Source organism: Mus pahari, chromosome 1 (assembly GCF_900095145.1).
Source record: "Mus pahari chromosome 1, PAHARI_EIJ_v1.1, whole genome shotgun sequence".
NCBI lineage: Eukaryota > Metazoa > Chordata > Mammalia > Rodentia > Muridae > Mus > Mus pahari.
Genome location: NC_034590.1, coordinates 155,536,244 through 155,558,185, shown reverse-complemented (window position 1 = coordinate 155,558,185; position 21,942 = coordinate 155,536,244). Strand labels below are relative to the sequence as shown.

General features: G+C 46.2%; 2 protein-coding genes across 3 annotated transcripts in view; both read left to right on the top strand.

The window, feature by feature from the left end:
* Positions 1-7,932, top strand: part of Pkd2l1 (polycystin 2 like 1, transient receptor potential cation channel) — a 36,866-nt gene extending 28,934 nt beyond the window's left edge. The window contains exons 5-15 of the mRNA XM_021212731.1: positions 635-859; positions 1,024-1,252; positions 2,214-2,384; positions 2,560-2,741; positions 3,027-3,147; positions 4,543-4,641; positions 4,849-4,970; positions 6,332-6,446; positions 6,811-6,929; positions 7,158-7,281; positions 7,891-7,932. Of these exons, the coding sequence (XP_021068390.1) occupies positions 635-859; positions 1,024-1,252; positions 2,214-2,384; positions 2,560-2,741; positions 3,027-3,147; positions 4,543-4,641; positions 4,849-4,970; positions 6,332-6,446; positions 6,811-6,929; positions 7,158-7,281; positions 7,891-7,932 (1,549 nt within the window). The remainder of the gene's footprint in view (positions 1-634; positions 860-1,023; positions 1,253-2,213; positions 2,385-2,559; positions 2,742-3,026; positions 3,148-4,542; positions 4,642-4,848; positions 4,971-6,331; positions 6,447-6,810; positions 6,930-7,157; positions 7,282-7,890) is intronic.
* Positions 7,933-10,110: 2,178 nt separating this feature from the next.
* Positions 10,111-19,487, top strand: Bloc1s2 (biogenesis of lysosomal organelles complex 1 subunit 2). 2 transcript variants are annotated; one of them, XM_021209678.2, is made up of 5 exons: positions 10,111-10,193; positions 10,492-10,608; positions 13,299-13,418; positions 14,192-14,296; positions 19,033-19,487. In XM_021209678.2, the coding sequence occupies exons 1-5, from the start codon at positions 10,136-10,138 to the stop codon at positions 19,062-19,064; spliced, it is 432 nt and encodes a 143-aa protein (XP_021065337.1). In that variant the 5' UTR covers positions 10,111-10,135; the 3' UTR covers positions 19,065-19,487. The 2 variants fall into 2 exon arrangements, with proteins under 2 accessions (XP_021065337.1, XP_029396419.1); XM_029540559.1 differs by lacking the exon at positions 10,111-10,193 and adding an exon at positions 10,233-10,335 and having other exon boundaries at positions 19,033-19,476.
* The last annotated feature ends 2,455 nt before the right edge of the window (positions 19,488-21,942 follow it).

The following is a 21,942-nucleotide window of genomic DNA, read 5'->3' as shown; positions in this document are numbered from 1 at the left end:
GATGGAAGAAAGGAAGAATGAAGAGAGGAGAGGAAGAGGGTAGAGAGGATAGGGAAGGAGAAGGCGTAGGCAGGAAAGAAATCGGGGAGGGGAGGAATGATGGGGGTGCTAGAACAAAGAATCCTGGGGTGGAACAACAAGAACCAGAAAGATTGTGTCTGCGTTTATGGCCCAAGTGTTTCCTTCACGTAACTACACAGCCTGGCTCCAAGAGTGCATTCATCTAGTGAAAAAGAAACTTAGGTCTGAGTTTCAGGACTATGGCCAAATAGCCGACTATCTTGGAACTCCCCAGACTTCATTTCCTTTGTTGTAAAATATGGACAGTAGTTTTCCTCTCTTCCCAAACAAGTTTTAGTAAGAAAAAATGACACATGTAAAACATGTATTATATATGTGATATTACGTGCACTATATGTGATATCACCTATAGGGCATATAAGATAAGTTTCTCACAAAATTATGTATAAACCACATATAATATATGCACATATACATGCATACAGTACAGTAAATATCTATAGATTCTCAATGTATGTGGAACTGTGAAGCCAGGCAGTTCATAATTGCTACAGGGCGAGGGTTTAGCCTGGGTCTGACCTCTTTGCTCAAATGGCCTTTTTTCTTCGGCCAGGTGGACATACCATTCCCAGAATGAGCTGAGTGGCTCCTCCCACTGGGGCAGGCTCACAAGCTACAGTGGGGGTGGCTACTACTTGGATCTTCCAGGATCCAGACAAGCCAGTGCAGAGGCCCTCCAAGGACTCCAGGAGGGACTATGGCTGGACAGGGGCACTCGGGTGGTCTTTATCGACTTCTCCGTCTACAATGCCAACATCAATCTTTTCTGTATTCTGAGGTAAGCACCCTTTCCACATCGCACTCTCTGCCCATGGTTCCTGGTTCATCCGATGTGCTTGAGACCTTTCCCCACCAGGTCCCCTATGCTGGGTGTGGGGAGCCAGGGAAGTAGGAGGAGCTGCCTCAGCCTGGTCCCCACTAGCCTTCTCATCTTCCTCACAGACTGGTGGTAGAGTTCCCAGCCACAGGAGGGACCATCCCATCCTGGCAGATCCGCACAGTTAAGCTGATCCGCTATGTGAATAACTGGGACTTCTTCATTGTGGGCTGTGAAGTTGTCTTCTGTGTCTTCATCTTCTACTATGTGGTGGAGGAAATCCTGGAAATCCACCTGCATCGGCTTCGCTACCTCAGCAGCGTCTGGAACATTCTGGACCTGGTGGTTATCTTGGTGAGGGACATGGGACATAATGGAGGGTGGAGAAACTCAGCTTTGATGGGGGAGGGGGAGTCTGAGTTCTTCCTTTTGGAGGCTCAAGCCCTCCTTTTGACTTCCTACAAGCCCTGTGCCAAGTCTCCCAGAGAGGAAGGTTGACACCTCCTGGCTCAGACCTTGGGAAACCTTGCCTTACACTTACACATCTTTCTCTCTCACCTGTGAATGGGCTCTCCTTTTCCCTTTTTTTTTTTTGTATCAGAATAGAATAGATCCGAATCTCTTCTGAATCTCTTCTGCCTTTTGTCTTATGTCCTGACCTCTTGAGAACCCTGCTATTCTCTTCTCTGTTTGAATACCCTGTTCCCTTCACTGTTATCTCCTTCTACTAACAAACACGACACACCCATTTTGTTTTAGTTTTACATTTATTTGTGTGAATGTATGTGTGTGTGTGTGTGCACACGTGTGCATATGCAACAGTGTACTTGCGGAGGTCGGGGACACCTATGGGAGTTGGTTCTCTCTTTCCACCATGTGGGTCCCAGAAAGAGAGAGAGAGAGAGAGAGAGAGAGAGAGAGAGAGAGAGAGAGATCAAACAAACCCAGGTGGCCAGGCTTGGCAGCAAGGATCTTTACTGCAGAGCCATCTTGCCAGCTCACACATGTATTTCTTTTGATGAAGGCTTAGGGGTGCTAGGGTTGGTTGGGGGGGGGGATATCATGTTCCTAGGTAACACTTCCCCATAGTTCTTTACAACCTCCATATTGCTAGTGGCTCCAAAGCCTTCTCTTGGGCTGTTGAACACTACAGCTGTGCCCTGGTCATCTATTCTGTTCTATCTGGACCTCAGCTAGTGAACACCCAGCAGAGAAGGTCTGGCCTGCTCTGGCTCCCCTCTGGGAGCTCCTCTTTGAACATCCCCTAAGATCCTCTTGACTTCTCAGACACTCCCCCATGACTCCTCTGTGGCAGCTCTCCATTGTGGCTGTGGGTTTCCACATATTCCGGACCCTAGAAGTGAACCGACTGATGGGAAAGCTCCTGCAGCAGCCAGACACGTATGCAGACTTTGAGTTCCTGGCCTTCTGGCAGACTCAGTACAATAACATGAACGCGGTCAACCTTTTCTTTGCTTGGATCAAGGTACCCAGGACTTGCCCGACAGCTCTGCCTGCAAGGCTCTCCCCTCCCATCCCCCGGATGGATCTCCTTTTTCTTACCTCATTTGTTACCATCTGTGGCCTCCGTCCGTCCATTCCTGGAGTAGTCTATGCTTTTCACCTTCTCTCCTTCACTTGTTTTGCCATGACCCTTGCAGATATTCAAGTACATCAGCTTCAACAAGACCATGACGCAGCTCTCCTCCACCCTGGCTCGCTGTGCCAAGGACATCCTGGGCTTCGCCATCATGTTCTTCATTGTCTTCTTCGCTTATGCCCAGCTTGGTTACCTGCTTTTCGGGACCCAAGTGGAAAACTTTAGCACTTTCGCCAAGTGCATGTGTGTGCCCTGCCCCCACCCTTGAGTCCCTCCCCTTCCAGCTCCCAGGGTGTGTGTGACCTTGGGGAAGAAGGGAAGGTGTATGGGTGTGTCATAAAGGTATCTGAGCGCATCCTGAAGCTGTGGTGTGCTCTCGAGTAATTTCCCCACCTGCTGTGTCTGTTATGTTGGGTGTATTATATAAGGTGCAATGCAGGGCCTGTTTATGGTTAGGAAAGCGGGGTGAGTATGGATTGGGGTACATGTTGGCTGGGCTCTCCATGAAGCCCAGGTCTGGTTTCTCAGTTTTACTCAGTTCCGGATAATCCTTGGGGATTTTGACTACAATGCAATCGACAACGCCAACCGAATCCTGGGCCCTGTGTACTTTGTCACCTATGTCTTCTTCGTCTTCTTCGTGCTCCTGGTGAGGGTCCCTCTGTGGGCTGGTGAAGTAGAGGGCCTTCAAGGTGCGGTTTTGACCCCACATGTCTCCCACGTAGGATTATAACAGGTTTCTCACAGCATAGGGGAAAGAACTTATGTATGGTCTTTTGGGTTTTCTGAGAGCTGATTAGTGTAGGAATGATGCCAGATGCCCAGGTGGTGTATACACAGGAAATTTCAGATTCTCGGAAAACCAACTCCTCATCTTCCAAGGGTAGAAGGGAGGGGTGCCTTATGAGGAGAAGTTGAGACCTCTGGAGGCGTCCATTCCTGTTTTCTAAGAGATCCTTTCCTCTGGGGAGTTCCTGGTGGCTTGTACTGCCAATGTTTGGTGGCAATTCCCTCTTCTTGCCAACTCAAATATCTGATGTTTATTTCTTTTTAATTTTTAAAAAAGATTTATTTGTTTATTATATGTAAGTACACTGTAGCTGTTCTCAGACACCCCAGAAGAGGGCGTCAGATCTCATTATGGATGGTTGTGAGCCACCATGTGGTTGCTGGGATTTGAACTCAGAACCTTTGGAAGAGCAAGTCAATCCTCTTAACCACTGAGCCATCTCTCCAGCCCCTCTTTTTAATTTTTAAGGAGTTATTTTACTTTATGCGTTTTGCTTGCATGTATACACATGCACTACATGTGTACCTAGTGCCTGTAGAGGTCAGAAAAGGGAGTTGGATCCCCCAGATCTGGAGTTACAGATGGTTGTAAGCTATGGTGTGGGTGCTGGGAACTGAACTCTGATCATCTGTAAGAACAACAAGAGCTCTTAAGTGCCAAGTTATCTCTCCAAGGCCCTGAGTCTGATTTTTCTTAATGTTAGCAGAAGGTGTCCTTATTTGATTAACTGAAAGAGACTCAGGTGTGGAATTGGGGTCGATGGTAAAGAAGAGGGTAACATTTGTACCTTTGCATTGAAAACCTGATGACTTCAGTGATCGCTGGGCCTTTTCATAGGGGAGGTCCATGCCTCATGCTGGGATAGCTTGATGTTTAGAATGGTCCCTGTAGTATCTGAGAATGAGAAACCTCCGGTCAGTGGGCGAACGTGGTCTGTCCTTAACAGATATGTGCCCAAAGGAGGACTTTCAGGCTCTTGAGAGGCAGGTGTGGGTGGACTGAGTACTGAGGTTGAAAGCTCATGTGTGGGACTTGGGGTAAGGGGCTCAGGGCTTTTAGTGGGTTTGGAGGTGATAACCTAGGTCCCAAGCAAGGCATGGCGGTGCTCCCTCCCAGCAGGGGAGACAGAGGCAGGTAGATCTCAGTGAGTCTGAGGCCAGGTTAGTCTGCATAGCAAGTTAGGATAGTCGGGGATATATAGAAAGATCCTGTGTCACAATATAAAAGCAACCATGCCTCTTTTTTATCCTTTAGAACATGTTCCTGGCCATCATCAATGACACATACTCTGAAGTCAAGGAGGAGCTGGCTGGCCAGAAGGATCAGTTGCAGCTTTCTGACTTCCTGAAACAGGTGACTATGCAGTCCCTGCATAGCATCTCTACCTTGGGGTTTGGTTCTAAGGTGCTGTGCCACGGTGGACTGTTCTTGATTGGTACAGGGCCTTTGTTCTTGATGCCTTTGACTTGTCCCTGGGGGCTTGAGATCTTCAGTTGGAGGTGGGGACCAAAGCTGCTGAGAACCCTGTCAGCACGTCTGCTTGCTTCCTCTCCCTTTCAGAGCTACAACAAGACCCTACTAAGGTTGCGCCTGAGGAAAGAGCGGGTTTCTGATGTGCAGAAGGTCCTGAAGGGTGGGGAACCAGAGATCCAGTTTGAAGATTTCACCAACACCTTGAGGGAGTGAGCAAATGAAGATCCAATCTTCTTTGAAATTGGTCTAAAAGTTTGTGATCCTCAACTTTTCTGATCAGACTTGGTCTATGGACCTGTGTTCTTGACTTAAGGATTATGACCTTGTTTTACAGATCTCTGACCATTGTCTATACAAATTCTGGGCTTTGTTCAACAACTCTTATATCTAATATAACAAACAGTATAATTATCCTATTATTATATGTCCTCCACCCAAATATTTAATATTGTTAAATATATTATGAGGACCATCTGTGGACCAGGCATGAATAGGGAGTAACATAATTAAAAATCTTTTCTCCTAGGAGCCCAAAGGCATGTATGCAAATAAGCCAAGACACAGACTAAGTTCAAGAACAGAAGTGAGTTGAAGAGAGGGAGGCATGGACCAAGGAGAGTTATCAATTCTTTGTAAGATTAGGAAGGCTTCCAGGAAGAGGTGTTGACTGGAAAGGGGTTTAGAGAATGACTAGCTTACACGTGACAAGAGAGGAAGGCCAGTGTAATAGCTGAACATTGTTAAGCTATCAAGTGAATGATGAGGTATAGGAGGGATTGAGGCCATGGTTGAGGGCCATGCTGGGAAAGGCCTTAAACATCACCACTGGGGCTGGTGAGATGGCTCAGTGGGTAAGAGCACCCAACTGTTCTTCCGAAGGTCCAGAGTTCAAATCCCAGCAACCACATGGTGGCTCATAACCATCCGTAACAAGATCTGATGCCCTCTTCTGGAGTGTCTGAAGATAGCTACAGTGTACTTACATATAATAAATAAATAAATAAATAAATAAATATCACCACTGGATCCAAGGAATAGGATGCTTAGTTGGGTTTTAAAGCAGGGAATCTTGGATGTGTACTTTCTATTACATTTTATTAGTTTTGAGCCGGGTATCACTGTAGTACCGAGGTTCACCTCGAACTTGATTTGATTCTTCCTCTACCCTCAGCTTCTCAAATATCTAAGAATCATAGACACCTTCCACCATTCTCAGGTATCATTAATTCAAAACGTTGATTATTCTCTTTATGGAGGATGAATTTCAGGAGCAGGGAGTGAAAAGGGAACCTGGAGCTGTGGTGGTGGCATCTGGTTATCCAGGGGCAAAGAAATGGAATAATCTCTGTATACGATCCTGAGGTCCTAACATAGCCAGTAAGAGCCAGGATGTGAAGGAGAAATGAAAGAACTCGTTAGGATAGAATCGCCAGACCCTGAAGAGCCTGGCTTTTCTATACGGCCCTCTTCTTTCCAGAGAGCAACGCTCAGAGATCAAGACCTGAGTCTGGTGAAGGGGCTGGGAGTGCTTTGAGTGGTTACAGTTGCTTCAACCCCTTGTTCTTCTTAGACTGGGGCATGAGGAGCTCGAGGAGGAGCACGAGGTCACTGCTGCCTTCACCAGGTTTGATCAAGATGGGGATCACATGCTGGATGAGGAGGAGCAGGGGCTGGAAAAGGAAAGGGTGAGTGGGACCCGTTGGTGGGGAAGAAGTATATACACATCCCTTGCGCGTCCTCCCTCCCCACCACACCTAAGCCAAATCCAAGTTGAATGTCCTCCCACAAATTGCTTTTGCAAGATTATAATCCTTGATGAACCTCTATGAGGACTTGTTTTCTTGGAATTTTGAAATTGATCCTACTATGCCTGCTCCATCCTTATTAAGTGAAGGTCAGAAAATTCAAGGGCAGTGTCACCAGACCTGGGGAGGACGAACAGAGAACAGGAGCCCAAGGCTGGGACTGTGATCCACAGCAGAGGCGGGATCAAAAGCGGGGACTCTACAGACTCATCTTATTCCCTCTAACATCCGACTTCCGGAGCAGGTGACCCTCAGTGCTGAGACTGAGAACCTAGGCCGGTCCGTTGGATACAGCCCCCCAGGCGAATTGGGCTCAGAGGCTGCCAGAGGACGAAGCTGGGTTTCTGGAGAAGAATTTGACATGTATGTGGAGGCCAGGGCCCAGGAATGGCTGGCTGTGACATCACCTTTTGAGACTTTCTCCACAATTCCCAGTTCCCTTTGCTGGTCCAGCGGGAGTTTCTGGTCCCCTGTAACCCCCTGCCTCCCTGTAAGCTTGAGCCTTGCCTTCCTCCTTCCCATCTATGGTATTGTCTCTAATACACCCAGACACCATTTCTGCTTCCTTGGTCTCTCTTAAATCCTACTCAGGCTCACAAGGAGAGTTCTGCAGCTGCAGCGTGTTCTGGAAGGAGTTGTGTCCCAGGTTGATGCTGTGGGCTCAAAGCTGAAGATGCTGGAGAGGGAAGGGGAGCTGGCTCCCTCCCCAGGAATGGTGAGTACCCTCCAGTTGGGTCCACTGAGTTCTTTACAGCTGGAATCCATCTTATTTTCTAGACAGTTAGGAATGGGGGGGCATTCTAGAAAGACGAGGGAAGTAATACAGTGGTCACTTCTCTGTGGAGGTGGGGTGGAGGACAGGTCTAGAAGTTGCTGTCACCCTACAGATTACCTTGACCTTTTAGGAGGGTCTTTGAGTTGTTATGACCAACTATGAAACTATGAAAGAACAGACTGCTTATAAACAACCAAAGTATATTTTTCAGTTTGGGAGGCTGGGAGGTCCAAGATCAAGTGACTAGCAGATTCAGGATCTGGTGAAAGCCAGCTTCGTGCTTCACGGATCACTCAACTTATGTGTTCTCATGTGGTGGGAGAAAAGAGGGACACTAATTCCCCTTATAAGGGCTCCACACTCCCGATCCTATCACCCCCCCCCCCAAAGACCTCACTTCCTAGTACTGTCACATTGGGGATTTGGATGTCAGCAAAAGACTTTGGGGAGACCCAGACATCAGTCTAAAGCAATCTATGTTCTTTGTTAATAAGTTTCAGAGAAAAATAAATGCTCCTTGAAATGAACTATTCCTATTTATTCCAACAGGGGGAGCCAGCTGTTTGGGAGAACCCATACAATCCATCCTAGATGTCACTCCAGCTCCCTTGGGAGTTCAGGGTGGACAGGAGGATGGGAAAGGGGTCCTAGAGCAACAGACAGCAAGTTCTTCTCTCTCTGCCTTCCCACAAGCCTCGTCTCCACCTCCATCCTCACCCTTTCTAGGGCAGCGTGTCTCATGATGGCTGCTATGGAGTTCCCCCTGTATCTGGCCTTTTGAACCAATGTTTTTGTGTTTAGCTGGGCAGCATGCTTAGGCTTGTCCCTTGGTGTTTCTGTATGGAGTTGCACAGCTCTGTAACGTAGCATTTCCTACCTGGCCCCTCTCTTCCTGGCACTTCTGCCGTAGTGATAGACATCAACAACAAACAAGAAAAAGGAGGAAATGGGAATGACTCTCCGGAAGATCTCAGACAACCACGATTAGTCAACAGGTAGAAGCCCAAAGAGTGGGCAATAGATATAACTTCCTACATCCCAGTAACTCTTACCCTTCCCCAGTGTGTGTCACGATATCATGCATGGTTGTGTGTAGGAGGTCTTCCCTTTCCCCATGGAGTTTCCCTGTAAAAGAGAAAAGGAAGCTGTAATGGAAAGATTTTTGTGTGGTGAGATTCCAACAGAGACGTTAAGAGTGACCCCCTCCAAAGGTGAAGTCAATGAATTCTGGAGGAGCCTGCCTTCTGATTCTAAGGTTCCAGTGACTAGCTGGAACTGAGGGGACTTCAAACCTGGAATCAAACAAAACCTGAAGGAATCAAGTCAGAAATGATATCAGGACTCATTGATCTTTGGACTAATAAGTGGTGGTCTCTGGCTCTCTTCATCATAGGACAATGTGAGGTTCCAAGGTGGTTATCAATAAAACTCTTTAGAAAACCAGGTCTTTGCATTTCCTTCTGGGGTTATTGAGAGAAGACGGAAGGATAGGAATGTAAGACATTCTTGCACACTCTCTGGAACATACTGGGAGCCATGTCAATTTCAGGGAGCTTGCTTCTCTCAGGGGTCTTGAAATAAGAAGCCCTGCCTCATTGGAATGTTTGAAATGGTGGATACTATGATTATCCTATAGAAAAGAGTGGAGAGAAGGCACCTAGGGAGAGTCAGTCTTCAGAGAGGAGATAGGTTAGGTTAGGAAGGCTTAGGGGTAGGGGCAGCTGTGGTTGTGTGTGTACATGTGCACAAGCATAAACGCACAAGTGGCTGGAGGATCATCAAGACTTAAGTCAAAAGCTCTTACACTTAAGATTTTGGATGCTCAGGAGCCTGCATCCTGAAAACCCTTACACACCTCTTTCCCACTCTCCAGTGACTCATTCCCTCACACTGCGCCTTCCATTGCTCCTCAGTACATTTTTCTCATTCATCCCTGTCACCCCCCACCTGTTCTCACGCCCCCCCCCCAAACATTCCGTAAACCCGTGAGACGTGTGCAACAACTAAGTACAATCAAGATAACCTATGTGTCGGGCTGGTGAGATGGCTCAGTGGGTAAGAGCACCCGACTGCTTTTCGGAAGGTCCGGAGTTCAAATCCCAGCAACCACATGGTGGCTCACAACCATCCTTAATGAGATCTGATGNCCTCTTCTGGAGTGTCTGAAGACAACTACAGTGTACTTACATATAATAAATAAATTAATTAAAAAAAAAAAGATAACCTATGTGTCAGCGACGTCGGAAGCTTCCTTCAAGAAAGGTCCTTTCAACTAAATATTAGGGGCTAGCTTGCACTTCAAGAGATATGAGTGAGAGAGTTGATATGAGTCCGAGGCCTATGGAAAGGTAAGGGAGAGAACATTTAGGATCAAGAATCAAGGTCGAAATCTTGTGGGAGACAGCTTGCAAAAGCGTGGAATCCCTGAGCAATTATGTCAGGGTGCTGGTGTCTGGGGAGGAGGCCACCTTTCTCCAATAACTTCAGCTGACAAGTTATGGGTCCACAACCCAAGACAGGCCGTGGCTGGTACAAGAGACTGTTCTAGAGTGTGGCTACAGGGACGAACGCATTGCCAACACCAGATACTGTGATCTCAGCAACGGGCTAATTCGCAATAGCTAGTTAGCTTCAGTTTCGGCTTCATGCTTGGACTTTGATAAAAGGTCCTTATTTGAGTTGCGACTAGGGCCAGCTGATCAAAGCAAGGAAGCAGTGAGCAAGCGGCGGGGCGGGGCACCCGCGGGGCGCACGCGCAGACGCCCCTAGGACCGGAAGCAACCTTGGGTCGGGCATGGCGGCGGCTGCGGAGGGCGTCCCGGCGACGGGACGGGAGGAGCCGCCGCCTCGAGGTACTACCCTGCGTGGATGGAGATGCGGCGGCTGGTGGGGAGGCTGGGTCCGGATGCGGGAGCCGGTGGACCTGTCTGACGCAGTCAGGGCACTGAGACGAAAGTCTGGCTCCTGAGCTTGGGAACGGAGTTGGCGTTTCAGGTGGGCGGGTGCGAGGGGAAGGGACGGGATGGTGGCAGGAGGAGACCGAAGGCGGCGGGAGCACGAGTCGGGAGGGACATAGGAACCGTCCGCTTCGGCTGGGTTAGGTCTGGGGGTAGGACGTTTACTCCTCACTCCCCACGCCCGCCTTGCCAGATGATGCTGCGGTGGAGACAGCCGAGGAAGCAAAGGAGCCTGCCGAAGCTGACATCAATGAGCTCTGCCGGGACATGTTCTCCAAAATGGCCACATATTTGACTGGGGAACTGACAGGTGAGACGCAGCCCCTTCTGGCTGATCCCGGCTGTGTAATTGCATTTGGCTTCTCAGAAATCTGAGAGGTGCTTTAGCAGCCTCTTGTCAGTGAGTGGTTGAATGGGAGGAAAGGAGCCGCTCCCCTCCCCCCTTTCTCTAGGGAAGCACACCAACCACTTTTGAAACACAAATCTGCAGGCCTCTTGTCATAAAGGCCAACAACAAGGATTCCATACTGTTAGAAGTGCCCCGCTGGGGGAGGTGTATTTTAAGCACAATTGTGAAGGAAATGGGAAACGGGGAAACTGTCCAGTTAGTAAAAGACCTGGAATAAGCAAGCATTTGATTAGACCTGAAGGCTAGCCTGAAGATTTGCTGACCCACCCATGGGACACGGTTAGATTTTAGTTCAGTATCCCAGGGTCTGTGTCTGAGGCAGACCCTTATGGGATGACATAAGAACTTAGACTGTTTCACTGCTTTGTAAAAAAAGTTACACTGTGTGTGTGTGTGTGTGTGTGTGTCTGTGTGTGTCTGTGTGTGTGTCTGTGTCTTAGAACGACTTGTGAGAGTTGGTTCTCAGACCACGTAGGTCACGAGGACCACGCTCTGATCTGCAGACTTGGTAGCAGGGGCTTTCTCACAGACCCCACCCCCAGAAATTTTTCTGTTAAGCTCAATTTGTGAACCAGGGTCTATGAGGAAAGGCTTCTTAGAGAAGTTGGGGGGTTGTAAGTCGCCGATTTCTCTGCTTGATCGTTCATTTATTTTTGAGCAAGAGAGACCAAGTAACAAAATTCACGTTTGTGGGTTCTCTCCGCAAATTCTAATGTTTGGTTGTAGTAACTTACTTAGTAGGGCTCTACTTGACCAGAGTTTGGCAGCCTTTTAAGAAGACTGCATGATCCCGTTTGCTTTCACCACTTGCTGATCCTTTAGTAGGATCTTGTGGCCTTTGCTGGTTAGTGCCGTTTTTCTTTTGTGTTTTTCCATTTGCTATAGTTTAGCGATGTAGTTTTCTGACACAGCGCCTCAGAACTAGTAGGGAGTGCTGGGCTGAGAGGGAATGATTTCCTTGTGTGTTTATTATATAAACACTTGTGGTACTCCGCCCATACGCATTCTTCTGCTGGCTTCCAAGTGTGTGGCCCTTGTTTTAGAGAGATTATGATTTGGTGGCCTCGAGAACAACTGTGGAGGAGAGAGACCAGAAACAGAGGAGCAGTTGTCCAGAAAGTAGCGGGAATCTGAGGCAGAGTGAAGATAAAGAGAATGGAGAGTTTGGGCGTGAGCACGTCACAGATGTAGACTTCAAGCGGTACTGAGCAGGCTAAGGTATTTGTAAGTGTGGGTAGGACCCACAACCAAAATAGGGAAACTGAAAAGAGGAACCATGTTTTTGTGGGAGATGCAGTTCTGGCTCAGCTGGTTTGTAGCCGTTTCTGGAACACCAAGTGGCACTACAGAACTGAGACTGATCTTTGCAGAGGAGCCACCTGCGAGGTGGCAGGGGTGGAGGCTACACAGAAAGATTGCTAGGAAGAACTTATAGGTGGACCTCTTCTGGACCTAGATTGACGTCTCAGGAAATGGAGCAGTTTGTGTGGACTCTCTGGGGACCGAACCCAGGGCTCTGCAAAGTGACTGCTTTGTCCAGTGAGCTACATTTACAGCCTTAAGTAGTTTTTTTTTTTTAGAAAATTATTTAAAATTGTAAAGTTTCTAAGTGATTATCCAAACAGTTAAACCAGTGTTATCTCTCCATGGCTGCCGTGCTTACCTGTACACATGCTTTTTGCAGAGAAAAACTGTAACTTACTAACTGGGCACGCGTGCATTGTGCAGCTCATGCGTGGAGGCTGGAGGACAGCTTTGGGAGTCAGTTCTCTCCTTTCACCCTGTGGGTGCCGGGGATTGATTGTGTGCAAGCAAGATGACCTGAGTCCTGGGCAGGTAGAGGAGGAGGATTCCTGGAACTTGTGGGCCCACCTAGCTAAATTGGTAAGGTCCACTTTCAGTGAGAAATCTTGTCTAAAAAAAATTAAGGTAACTAGCAGTTGAGAAAGACCCATTGACCTCTAGCCTGCATACATTTACATGTCACATACACACACATATACAGACACACGCTAATTGATATATACATGCGTACGTATCTACATGTAAGGTTTATATCTCTAGTTGATGCTGATATAATGAGATTCTCCAAATTACACACACACATATTATTATTTAAATTTTTTTAAGACAGGGTTTCTCTGTGTAGCCCTGGCTGTCAAGGAACTCACTCTGTAGACCAGGCTGGCCTCGAACTCACCAAGATCCACTTACTTCTGCCTCTCAAGTGCTGGGAATTAAGTTGTGCGCCATCACTGCTTGGCTTATATTTTTTTATACTACAGAAATACCAAGATGATTTCACCTCTCTTTTCTTAGACTTGAGTTTACTATTTCCTTTTCTAACCACAACACAAACTCTTCTAGACCTTGCTTAGTTGAGTTTGCTGATTGCTGCCTCGGTTTCTACTCAGACCAGGGTAGAGGCAAAGTGTAAATGTCATCGATGGAAAGCAGCCTGCTCTTTTGACATTCCCTGTGGTCTTCCCTTGAGCTTCTGCACTTCCTTCCTAAACCCCTTTGACGTTGAAGTTCTTATTCCAGTAACTGCAGACAAATCAAAGCTCTCCCATCTTCTGTTTATCCTAAAGCCACCAGTGAAGACTACAAACTTCTGGAAAATATGAATAAGTTAACAAGCTTGAAGTACCTTGAAATGAAAGATATTGCTATCAACATCAGCAGAAACCTGAAGGACTTAAACCAGAAATGTGAGTACTCGGGTGCGCCCCTCACGCAGGCACTTCTTGTATTTCATGCTTCTTGGTGCTCAGAGCCCAAGGGCAGGGCACAGGTATTGCTGCCTCCAGCCAGCTCGTGTTGCAGAAAGCATGATCGAGCAAGGGGAATTTCTTCCATCCCGAAGGTGGGTCATTTCTGCTTCTACACCTTGCTTTTAGATAGTATATTCCTAGAAGGAGAGTGGACAGACGAGAGTCTAGTGAATTTGATTTAACAATGAAATCCACAAAGAACTATTTTATAAGCCCAAAATCTACAAATTGAAAAACAAATTAAGACCAGATGTCGCAGCGGAGGCCTTTAATTTCAGCACTCTGGAGACAGAGGCAGGTGGGTCTCTGTGAGTTTGAGGCCAACCTGGTCTAAAATGAGTTCCAGAACAGCCAGGGCTACACAGTGGAAAAAAAAAAAAAAAAGGAAGGAAAGAAAATACTAACTTAGAGTAGTCTGAAAAATGCACTTTGACACTAGGACATCCTTGATGGGCATGGCCAAGATGCAGACTCAGTAGCAGAAGGATTGCTTAAGGAGTAAGAACTTTACTGGGAAGGAAAACTAGAAGAGGAAAAGCTTTAGCTGGGTCACTTATGAACCCGATAAGTCAGCTGTGTCTTCCCAGGGCGAGCGTCTGCCATCGGCCCAGGTCTTTGTTAGGCTTAGCAGAAGAAACTCTAGCTTCCTAACTTCCTTCTCTTTCTCTATACTTGCTGACCATATTTGGACATGCGGTTTGATTCTCAAGATGCTGAACTACAGCCATATCTGGACCAGATCAATGCGATTGAGGAGCAGGTGGCAGCTCTCGAGCAGGCAGCCTACAAGCTTGATGCTTATTCAAAAAAACTGGGTAATCATTTTTACTTGTCTTGATCACGTACACTTTATTTTATAAATTTTCCGCAGCTGTGTTTGTGAACTGTGTGAGTGTGCTAGGCTTGCAGAAATCAGCAGGGGGCATCGGACCCCCTGGAATTGGAGTTACAAGTGGTCCTGAGCTGTCATGTCAGCGCTGGGAATTGAACCTGGCTCCTCTGGAAGAATGGCAAGTGCTCTTAACTGTTACTGAGCAACCTCTCCAGCCCCTTCGATTTGATAAAGAGTACTTAGCTAAGCATGGTAATACAACATCTGTAAGCCCAGTGCTCCCGAAGCTGATGCAGGAGGATTGTAATTTCTTATTCAGGTCAGGTTATACAATGAGCATATCTCAAAAAACCAAAAGCAAATAAATCAAACTTGAGTGTCGCGAGCCCCTTCACTCTGTCCCGCAGAGGTGGGGCAAAGACAACACATACGCCAAGGCAGGGTTTGAGCAGCTTCCACAGCTTCCTTTATTCTCTTTACAGCTCACCCTAGCTCTCTACAGCAATTCAGCTTCTCCCCTCTGCTTCTCAGCTTCTCTCCTTCTCAGCTTTCACTTCAGCTCTCTCCCAGCTTCACCTCAACTTCTCAGCTTCCCTGCTTCTCCTCAGCTCCCCTCTCTATTCTGGGATCACCCAATTTATCCCCTTCCACCCTCTGCACTCATCTCTCATCATCCAATCAGCATTCAGCATGTTCTATATGTGAGCCATGCACGCAGACAGGGTGGGTGTTGATAGGCCAGTGACTCAATATCATGCTGTATGATGCTATGCGTCAGGCGGACAGCGCGTGACCACTCAGGTGTGCGTGATCACTTGGGTGCATGTGATCATTCAGGTGCACATAATCAGGTTTTCGGTAAACAAGCAGGGAATCACGGGGCTTGGCAGTGAGCCAGGACGCTGTCTTGGCTCACGCAGCCGCAGGCGCGGCCACACCCACTTCCCAAATCTCCCCCTTTCTGTTTAATCAAAATGTTGGGGGATGGCTGTAAAAAGAGGGTCGGTGAAGCACCTGTTTTAGGCCATGAGGCTTGCATCTGCGTCCAGCACCCAGTAACTAGGCCTTTTTTAGGTCCTAGGTGGGCAAGGGTTCTGTCTTAGGCTATGCAGTGGGCGTTCTGCAATACTCCTGTCTTTGAATCACCTTGCAGCCAAGAAAGGGGTGTGCATCTGGTTCACAGCACCTCAATATTCCTGTCATTGGTGATTTCATAGCTTATGACCCTCAGCCACTATTTGGAGCCAAACATGGGGCAAATTACCTGACTCTATAGCTGCCACAGCTTGAATCAGCCTGCACCCGTCTGCGTATGCGTCTGCGTATCATCCACCACAACATACCAACACATACAGCACACAGCAAAATTCCCCAGAAGGCCATCCCTCCCCAATTCTTGAGGAAGCTGAAGGTCCTCTGGATCATCTTCAACCACTGCTGAGTGGTGGCAATCTCCACACGGGTGTTATTCACTGCAACAATGGATGACCGTAATTCTTTCATCGTGTTCTGGACAAATTAGCTGCATGAGAAAAATTCTGAAACTGCACAGAGGTTACACAGATTCCTGACACATGGGATACACATGACACAAAGACTAGTTGTTCCAGAATATCTATCTGCCCTTGGAGCAAATCCACTCTCTGATTTACTAGTAAGATTCCAGTTTTCAGCTGAGATTTAACAAGGGAGCTGAGCCAGCTGCTTTGATTTAAGTGGGAATGAAGGCAGCTGGCTCAAACATGGGTCAGGGTCCCACAACAATGGTTTATTGAAGCACCATTTTCTACTAATTCTTACCCCAAGCTAAGCAGGCTTATGGTTACACTGGAAAGTAACACTGTCTGAAATATTCTCCTTGAAAGCAGAGGAAGTGACATGCAGCAAAGGTGATAGATAGATAGATAGATAGATAGATAAATAGATAGATATCACAGTGAAGGAGCTTGGGGGACATAGGTAATTACTTACTCTTTGTTGCCCTTGCTGATCTTGAAACACTGGGAAGGCACCAACTTCTCAAAGCAGATTTTGCCATACTGAAGCATGGTGGCTGCTCTTTCCTTCACTTCCTCTTTCCCCATTATAGAGAGGTGAGGGCAAGGGAGGTGCTGAGGGTTCAGGTGGCCTTCCTCGCCTAAAACTCAACTTAGATATCATGCTAGTCACTTCATCTCCACTGTCAGATGGTTCATCCAAAATTCCCTCCTCACTCTCTTGTTCTTTAGCCTTTTTTCTTTTTATCTGGCTTCTCGTTTGCCTTTTTCTGCTTCTGTTGCCTGAGCCTTTATGACACTGTGAACATAATTTTGGATGTCTCACGGGAGCTGCAGTTGTTGGCCGCGGGTGATTGGGAAAGCAATCTCTTTTAAAATGCCCAGCCTGGCCACAGGAAAACTTTTCTAACTCAGCAGCATACCCTCCACATTTGTCTGCCAGGCAAGATTTAATTAAAGTCCAAATTGCTAGCAGCTGCACCAACGTTCTTACTTTCATTTTTAAAACAATCTCCTCCTGCTCTCTTCACTTTTAACTTTGCCTCTGTGCTGAGAACCTAACTCCATCCTGTAACTCTGGGAGCTTAGCTTGTCCTTATACCAGGAGCTTAACTTATCCCAAAACCGGGAGCTTAACTTATCCCAAAAACCGGGAGCTTTACTTGTCCCAAAAACCGGGATCCTTTTAGGCCTTACCTTATACTTACGAGCTTGTTTCTGAATTTCAAGAGTTTTCCCTGTATGGGCCACCAGACTTGAGGAATTAAATATGTAGTAAGTAGCATTTTCTGTAGTTACTGACTTAAAAGTTCTGTTCAGAATGATTTGCATATACTGTATACTTTATTCCCTACAAGGTGATTTTTTTTTTTTTTTTTTTTTTTTTTTTTGTCTTTGGTTTTGGTTTTTTGAGACAGGGTTTCTCTGTGTATCCCTGACTATCCTGGAACTGACTGTGTAGTAGACCAGGCTGGCAGCAAATTTCCAGAGATCCACCTGCCTCTGCCTCCCGAGCACTGGGAGCACAAAGGCCTTCCTCGATATGCTAGGCAGCTAACACACACAGAAGAGCCATAAGCTAACTGTCTATTCCAGGGCCGAGCTCTTTGCTGTGGTTCACCATGCTGAATGATGAGCATCACTTTTCTCTAAAGAGCTCTTAGTATTGCTTGCCCGCTCTGGCTGTTAGCTACCTGGTAAAGCTTAATGACTGTACTCTTTCCTAGATAGCTTTTACGGGTTCTTTTATTTTTGCTGTTGCTTCTGGTTAACTGCTTCAAGAGAGTAGTTTATAAGTCGCCATTTAGCAGAGTAGTGATCAGCAGTCAGTTTCACTATGTACAGTTACATTTAGTAAATCTTTGCTGTGAACCTCACCATAAAGAAGGTATCACACCAAGGAGTTTTGAGATTTTTAAAAGCCAGAAAAGGCTTGGGTGAGGTGGCATATGCCTGTAATTCCTTGGGAGGTAGAGGCAGGAAGATTGGGAGTTCAAGACTAGCTAACCCAGGCTGATAGAAAATTTGCTACAAGGAAAAAAAAATCACAGCTCTAGGCTTATTTGATGATGTTTTAAATCTCTTTAGGCCTTTGTATCTTTCTAAATTGCTTTCCTGAAGTGAAAGGTAACAATGAGAACATAAGGGACTCGAGAGATGGCTCAGCAGTTAAAAGCACTGACTGTTCTTCCCTAGGTCCTGAGTTCCAACAACCACACAGTGCTCACAACCATTTTTAATGGGATTTGATGCCCTCTTCTGGTGTTCTCACATGCACTAAATCAATCAATCAATCAATCAATCAATAAATCTTAAAAAAAAAAAAAGAATATAAAATGACCAGGAATGTAGCTTAATTGACAGAGGGTCCACTTGCCATTCATGATGTCCTAGGATTAAGAACACCAAGTCCTCATCTCCAGGACACTAAGGATGCCAAGCCCTGGGTACCTATCCAGTGCTGGACAAACAGGGAATGGACATATGTGCCTGTAATTCCAGCACTGAGGATGTGGAGGAAGGACAATCAGAAGGTCAAGGTCATCCTTGGCTGCATCATGAGTTTGAAGCCAGCCTGGGGTTTGTGAGAGCTGTGTAGGCTGCATGGATGCCGGGTAGGAGTAGAAAGCAGAGAGGTGGAACAGACATAAACACAGAAGCATGCATTTATACTTCCTGAGGCTCCAGAGGCTACCTGGGATTGTTCCTGAAATGTTAGTTTCTAAAATGTAGTAAGGCTGCCAGTAGGGCCAGCGCCAGTGGATCCTGCTTCATTCTGTCTGAGTTATCTGAGCATGTGTTATTGATACAGTTAGAATTTAGTGTGTGTGGTCTGGGCTCACAGTCAGTGTTTATGTTTGACTCCTTGAAGTTGTGCGGACCTGTGATCTCCTTATTTGTGCAGATGATGAGACTGAAGTTGCTGCCTTAAGAATATAATGGGTAGCCGGGCGTGGTGGCGCACGCCTTTAATCCCAGCACTTGGGAGGCAGAGGCAGGCAGATTTCTGAGTTCGAGGTCAGCCTGGTCTACAAAGTGAGTTCCAGGACAGCCAGGGCTGTACAGAGAAACCCTGTCTCGAAAAAAAACCAAAAAAAACAAAACAAAAAAAAAAAACAAAGAATATAATGGGTATATTTGAACTTGCTTGAAAAATCTAACTAAAAGGTATCTTTGTGAGCACTGGGTTTTAAAGATACAATTCCTGTTCTTCCCCAAATAGAAGCCAAGTACAAGAAGTTGGAGAAGCGATGAGAATCGTGTTCATGTGGCTCAAGTGTTTGTTAATATGGAAGATGTTTTATAACCACTAAGTCCTGAGGCTGACACATCATCAGAGCTCCTCAGAAGAAAATGGCTCGTTAAGCCCAAGGCCACTCGATACTGGGTGAACTGGAGGGCCATGGCTGCTCTGGAGTCTCGTCTGAGGTGGTACCTCTCAGACACTCACACCTGGAACTCCTCACCGTTTACTTGAATGCTTCATCATCCATCCAAGATGGAGACTATAGAGTTCAGGGCATACCTGGGTTTGCCAGTAGAGTCCAGCGAGGGGACCTGTTTTCCCTGGTATTGGGCAATTAGCACGTTATCTCCTAAAATGGCTGCTTTGTTTTGTTTTCTACTGATGATATAATGAATTGTTAACAAGATTCTAAATTAAAAAGGAAAAACAAATGTGTTTTTTTTTTTTTTTGCAACTTATTACTCTGTGTGGTGATAATTTGCCTTTCCATAACTGCCAATAACAGAAAGCCATGAAACAATTCTAAGCCAAGTGTTAAAGACTGAACAGAAGGAATGAAAGGGGTATTTCAATAACTTCGTATATGAGAGGTCCCTCCACCGGAGCCTTCCTCCAATCAGGGACTGAACCTCGGCCTTGAATGTGCTGGACAAGCACTCCACCAGGGGACTCTTTCCCCGGCCCTTTCACTTTTTATTCTGAAGCTAGGGCTCCAAGGCAGTGGCCCTCAACCTGTGGGTCAATATCCTGCATAGCAGATTATGATTCATAACAGCAGCAAAATTACAGTTATAAGGTAGCAATAACTGTATGGTTGGGGTCACTACCTGAGGAGCTAGCTGTGTTAAAGGTCTCAGTGTTAGGAAGGCTGAGGAGCACTGCTCTAAGGACTTCACTAGGCTTCAAATTAGCGACTTTCTTGCTTCAGCCTCATCAAAAGCTGAGCTCATTGGCCTGGGCCACCAGGCTCAGTTTCTTGTTTCTTTCTACTCGAGGCAGATGTGTGGGGGTGAGATGGCACGTTTACATCTGTTCTGTTCTGGAAATGTGGCAGACATGTGTATGTGTGCCTGTGTGTTAGGTGGGAAAGGCAGGGAGCAGCAGTCATACATAAAGCATTTTGTAACATATTTCCTACTCGTAAGTGTGGGGTAAGAGGAATTTTGGAGAACTCAATCACCTAAAGACATGAGATGGATGATAGGGGTTGATACAAAGCTGGTTGAATTGGGGAGCATCCCAACCTTATCTACAATAACGTGCTATCTTCTAGCAAGGTGCCTAATGTCCTCCATGCCATTCCCAAGTATGGTAGTTTGAATAAGAATGGCCCCTATAGCCTCATCTATTTGAGCCCCGAGGGAGTAGCACTTTTTGAAAGGATTAGAAGGGTTAGAGGGTGTGGCCACGGAGGAAGTGTGTCACTGGAGGTGGGCTTTAAGCTTTCAGAAGTCCATGCCAAGCACAGTGATTCCCAGTGGATCAGGAAGTAGTTCTCATCTACACCAGCACCATGTCTGCCTACAGGTTGTCATGCTTCCTGCCATGATGATAATGGACGGAACCTCTGAAAGTAGGCCCCAATTCAAGGCCTCTATGAGAGTTGCCTCGGTTATGGTGTCTCTTCCCAGCATTAGAACAGTGACGAAGTAGGACACCAAGAGAGGTTACTTCTACCTCTCCTGGCTGTTGTAGACAATAATCATTTATCCTTACTTCTCTGGTCTGTAATGGGCCTTTCATTTAAATACGTTGTATGTACATGTTCTGTCTGCATATATATGTGTGCATTGTGTGTGTGCCTGGTGTCTATGGAGGTCAGAAGAGGGTGTAAAATCCCTGGAACTAGAATTACTGAAACATCACGTGAGTCCTAGGAATGCAACCCAGATCCTTTGCAAGAGTAGAAGTACTCTTAACTATGGAGACATGGTTATATGGGTACTAGGGGTGCAAACTCGAGTCTTCATGTTTTGTGATATAGTTTCTCCAGCCCCCAAAACTAGAATTCTTAAATGTATACAAGAGCCCTACTATATATATATCTTAAGCTGGTGAGATCGCTCAGCGGTTAGAACACTGACTGTTCTTCCAGAGCTCCTGAGTTCAATTCCCAGCAACCACATGGTGGCTCACAGCCACAATAATATAATAATCTGTAATGGGATCTGACACCCTTTTCTTGTGTCTGAAGACAGCAACAGTGTACTCACATACATGAAATAATTCCTACACTTACAGTGTAGTAAGCCACCTTCAGCCACCTTCATCCCTATGAAAAAAATTTTCATTTTTAGAATTCATTTGAACCTACAGGAAGGTTGCAATAATAATACAGATAAATTTTCATATTTTACTGTTTTCTCATCTCTGAAATCATATAGCTGTTCACATTAGCAAATCTGTCTTCAAGATTCAGTCTTGAAAGCCACTCCTGGAGTGCTATATCATCCAAAAAGTAAGAAAAAAGTTTAAGTTACCAACAAAGCAGGGGTATTAATATGTATGAGGCAAAGGATTTAATAACCCCCTCAAAAGCATTGCAGAAATGTGAGAAAATCAGAGATTTGAGATTCTTTCTTACCACACTTGATTTCTGTTAACTGGGATGTCTTTCTTTTGTCAGAACAGTTCTTTCCAGGTCCTTAGCATGCTGTTGCTAGTTGGCCTGGCTCCTTCAGAAAAATCGACTTACCGAAAGCAAAGCAAGAAGAGACTGGAGATAGGACCCGATGAAAATGTGAAGTTTGTTTAATCCCTGAATGAAAATAGTTCCCATGTATATAATCATTTACAGAGAACTAAACATTGTGTACATTAGGTCTTGTTACTGAATTAATTTAATTCTTTTTTCAGTGTGCTAATATTAAGTGTGTAACTTAAGGG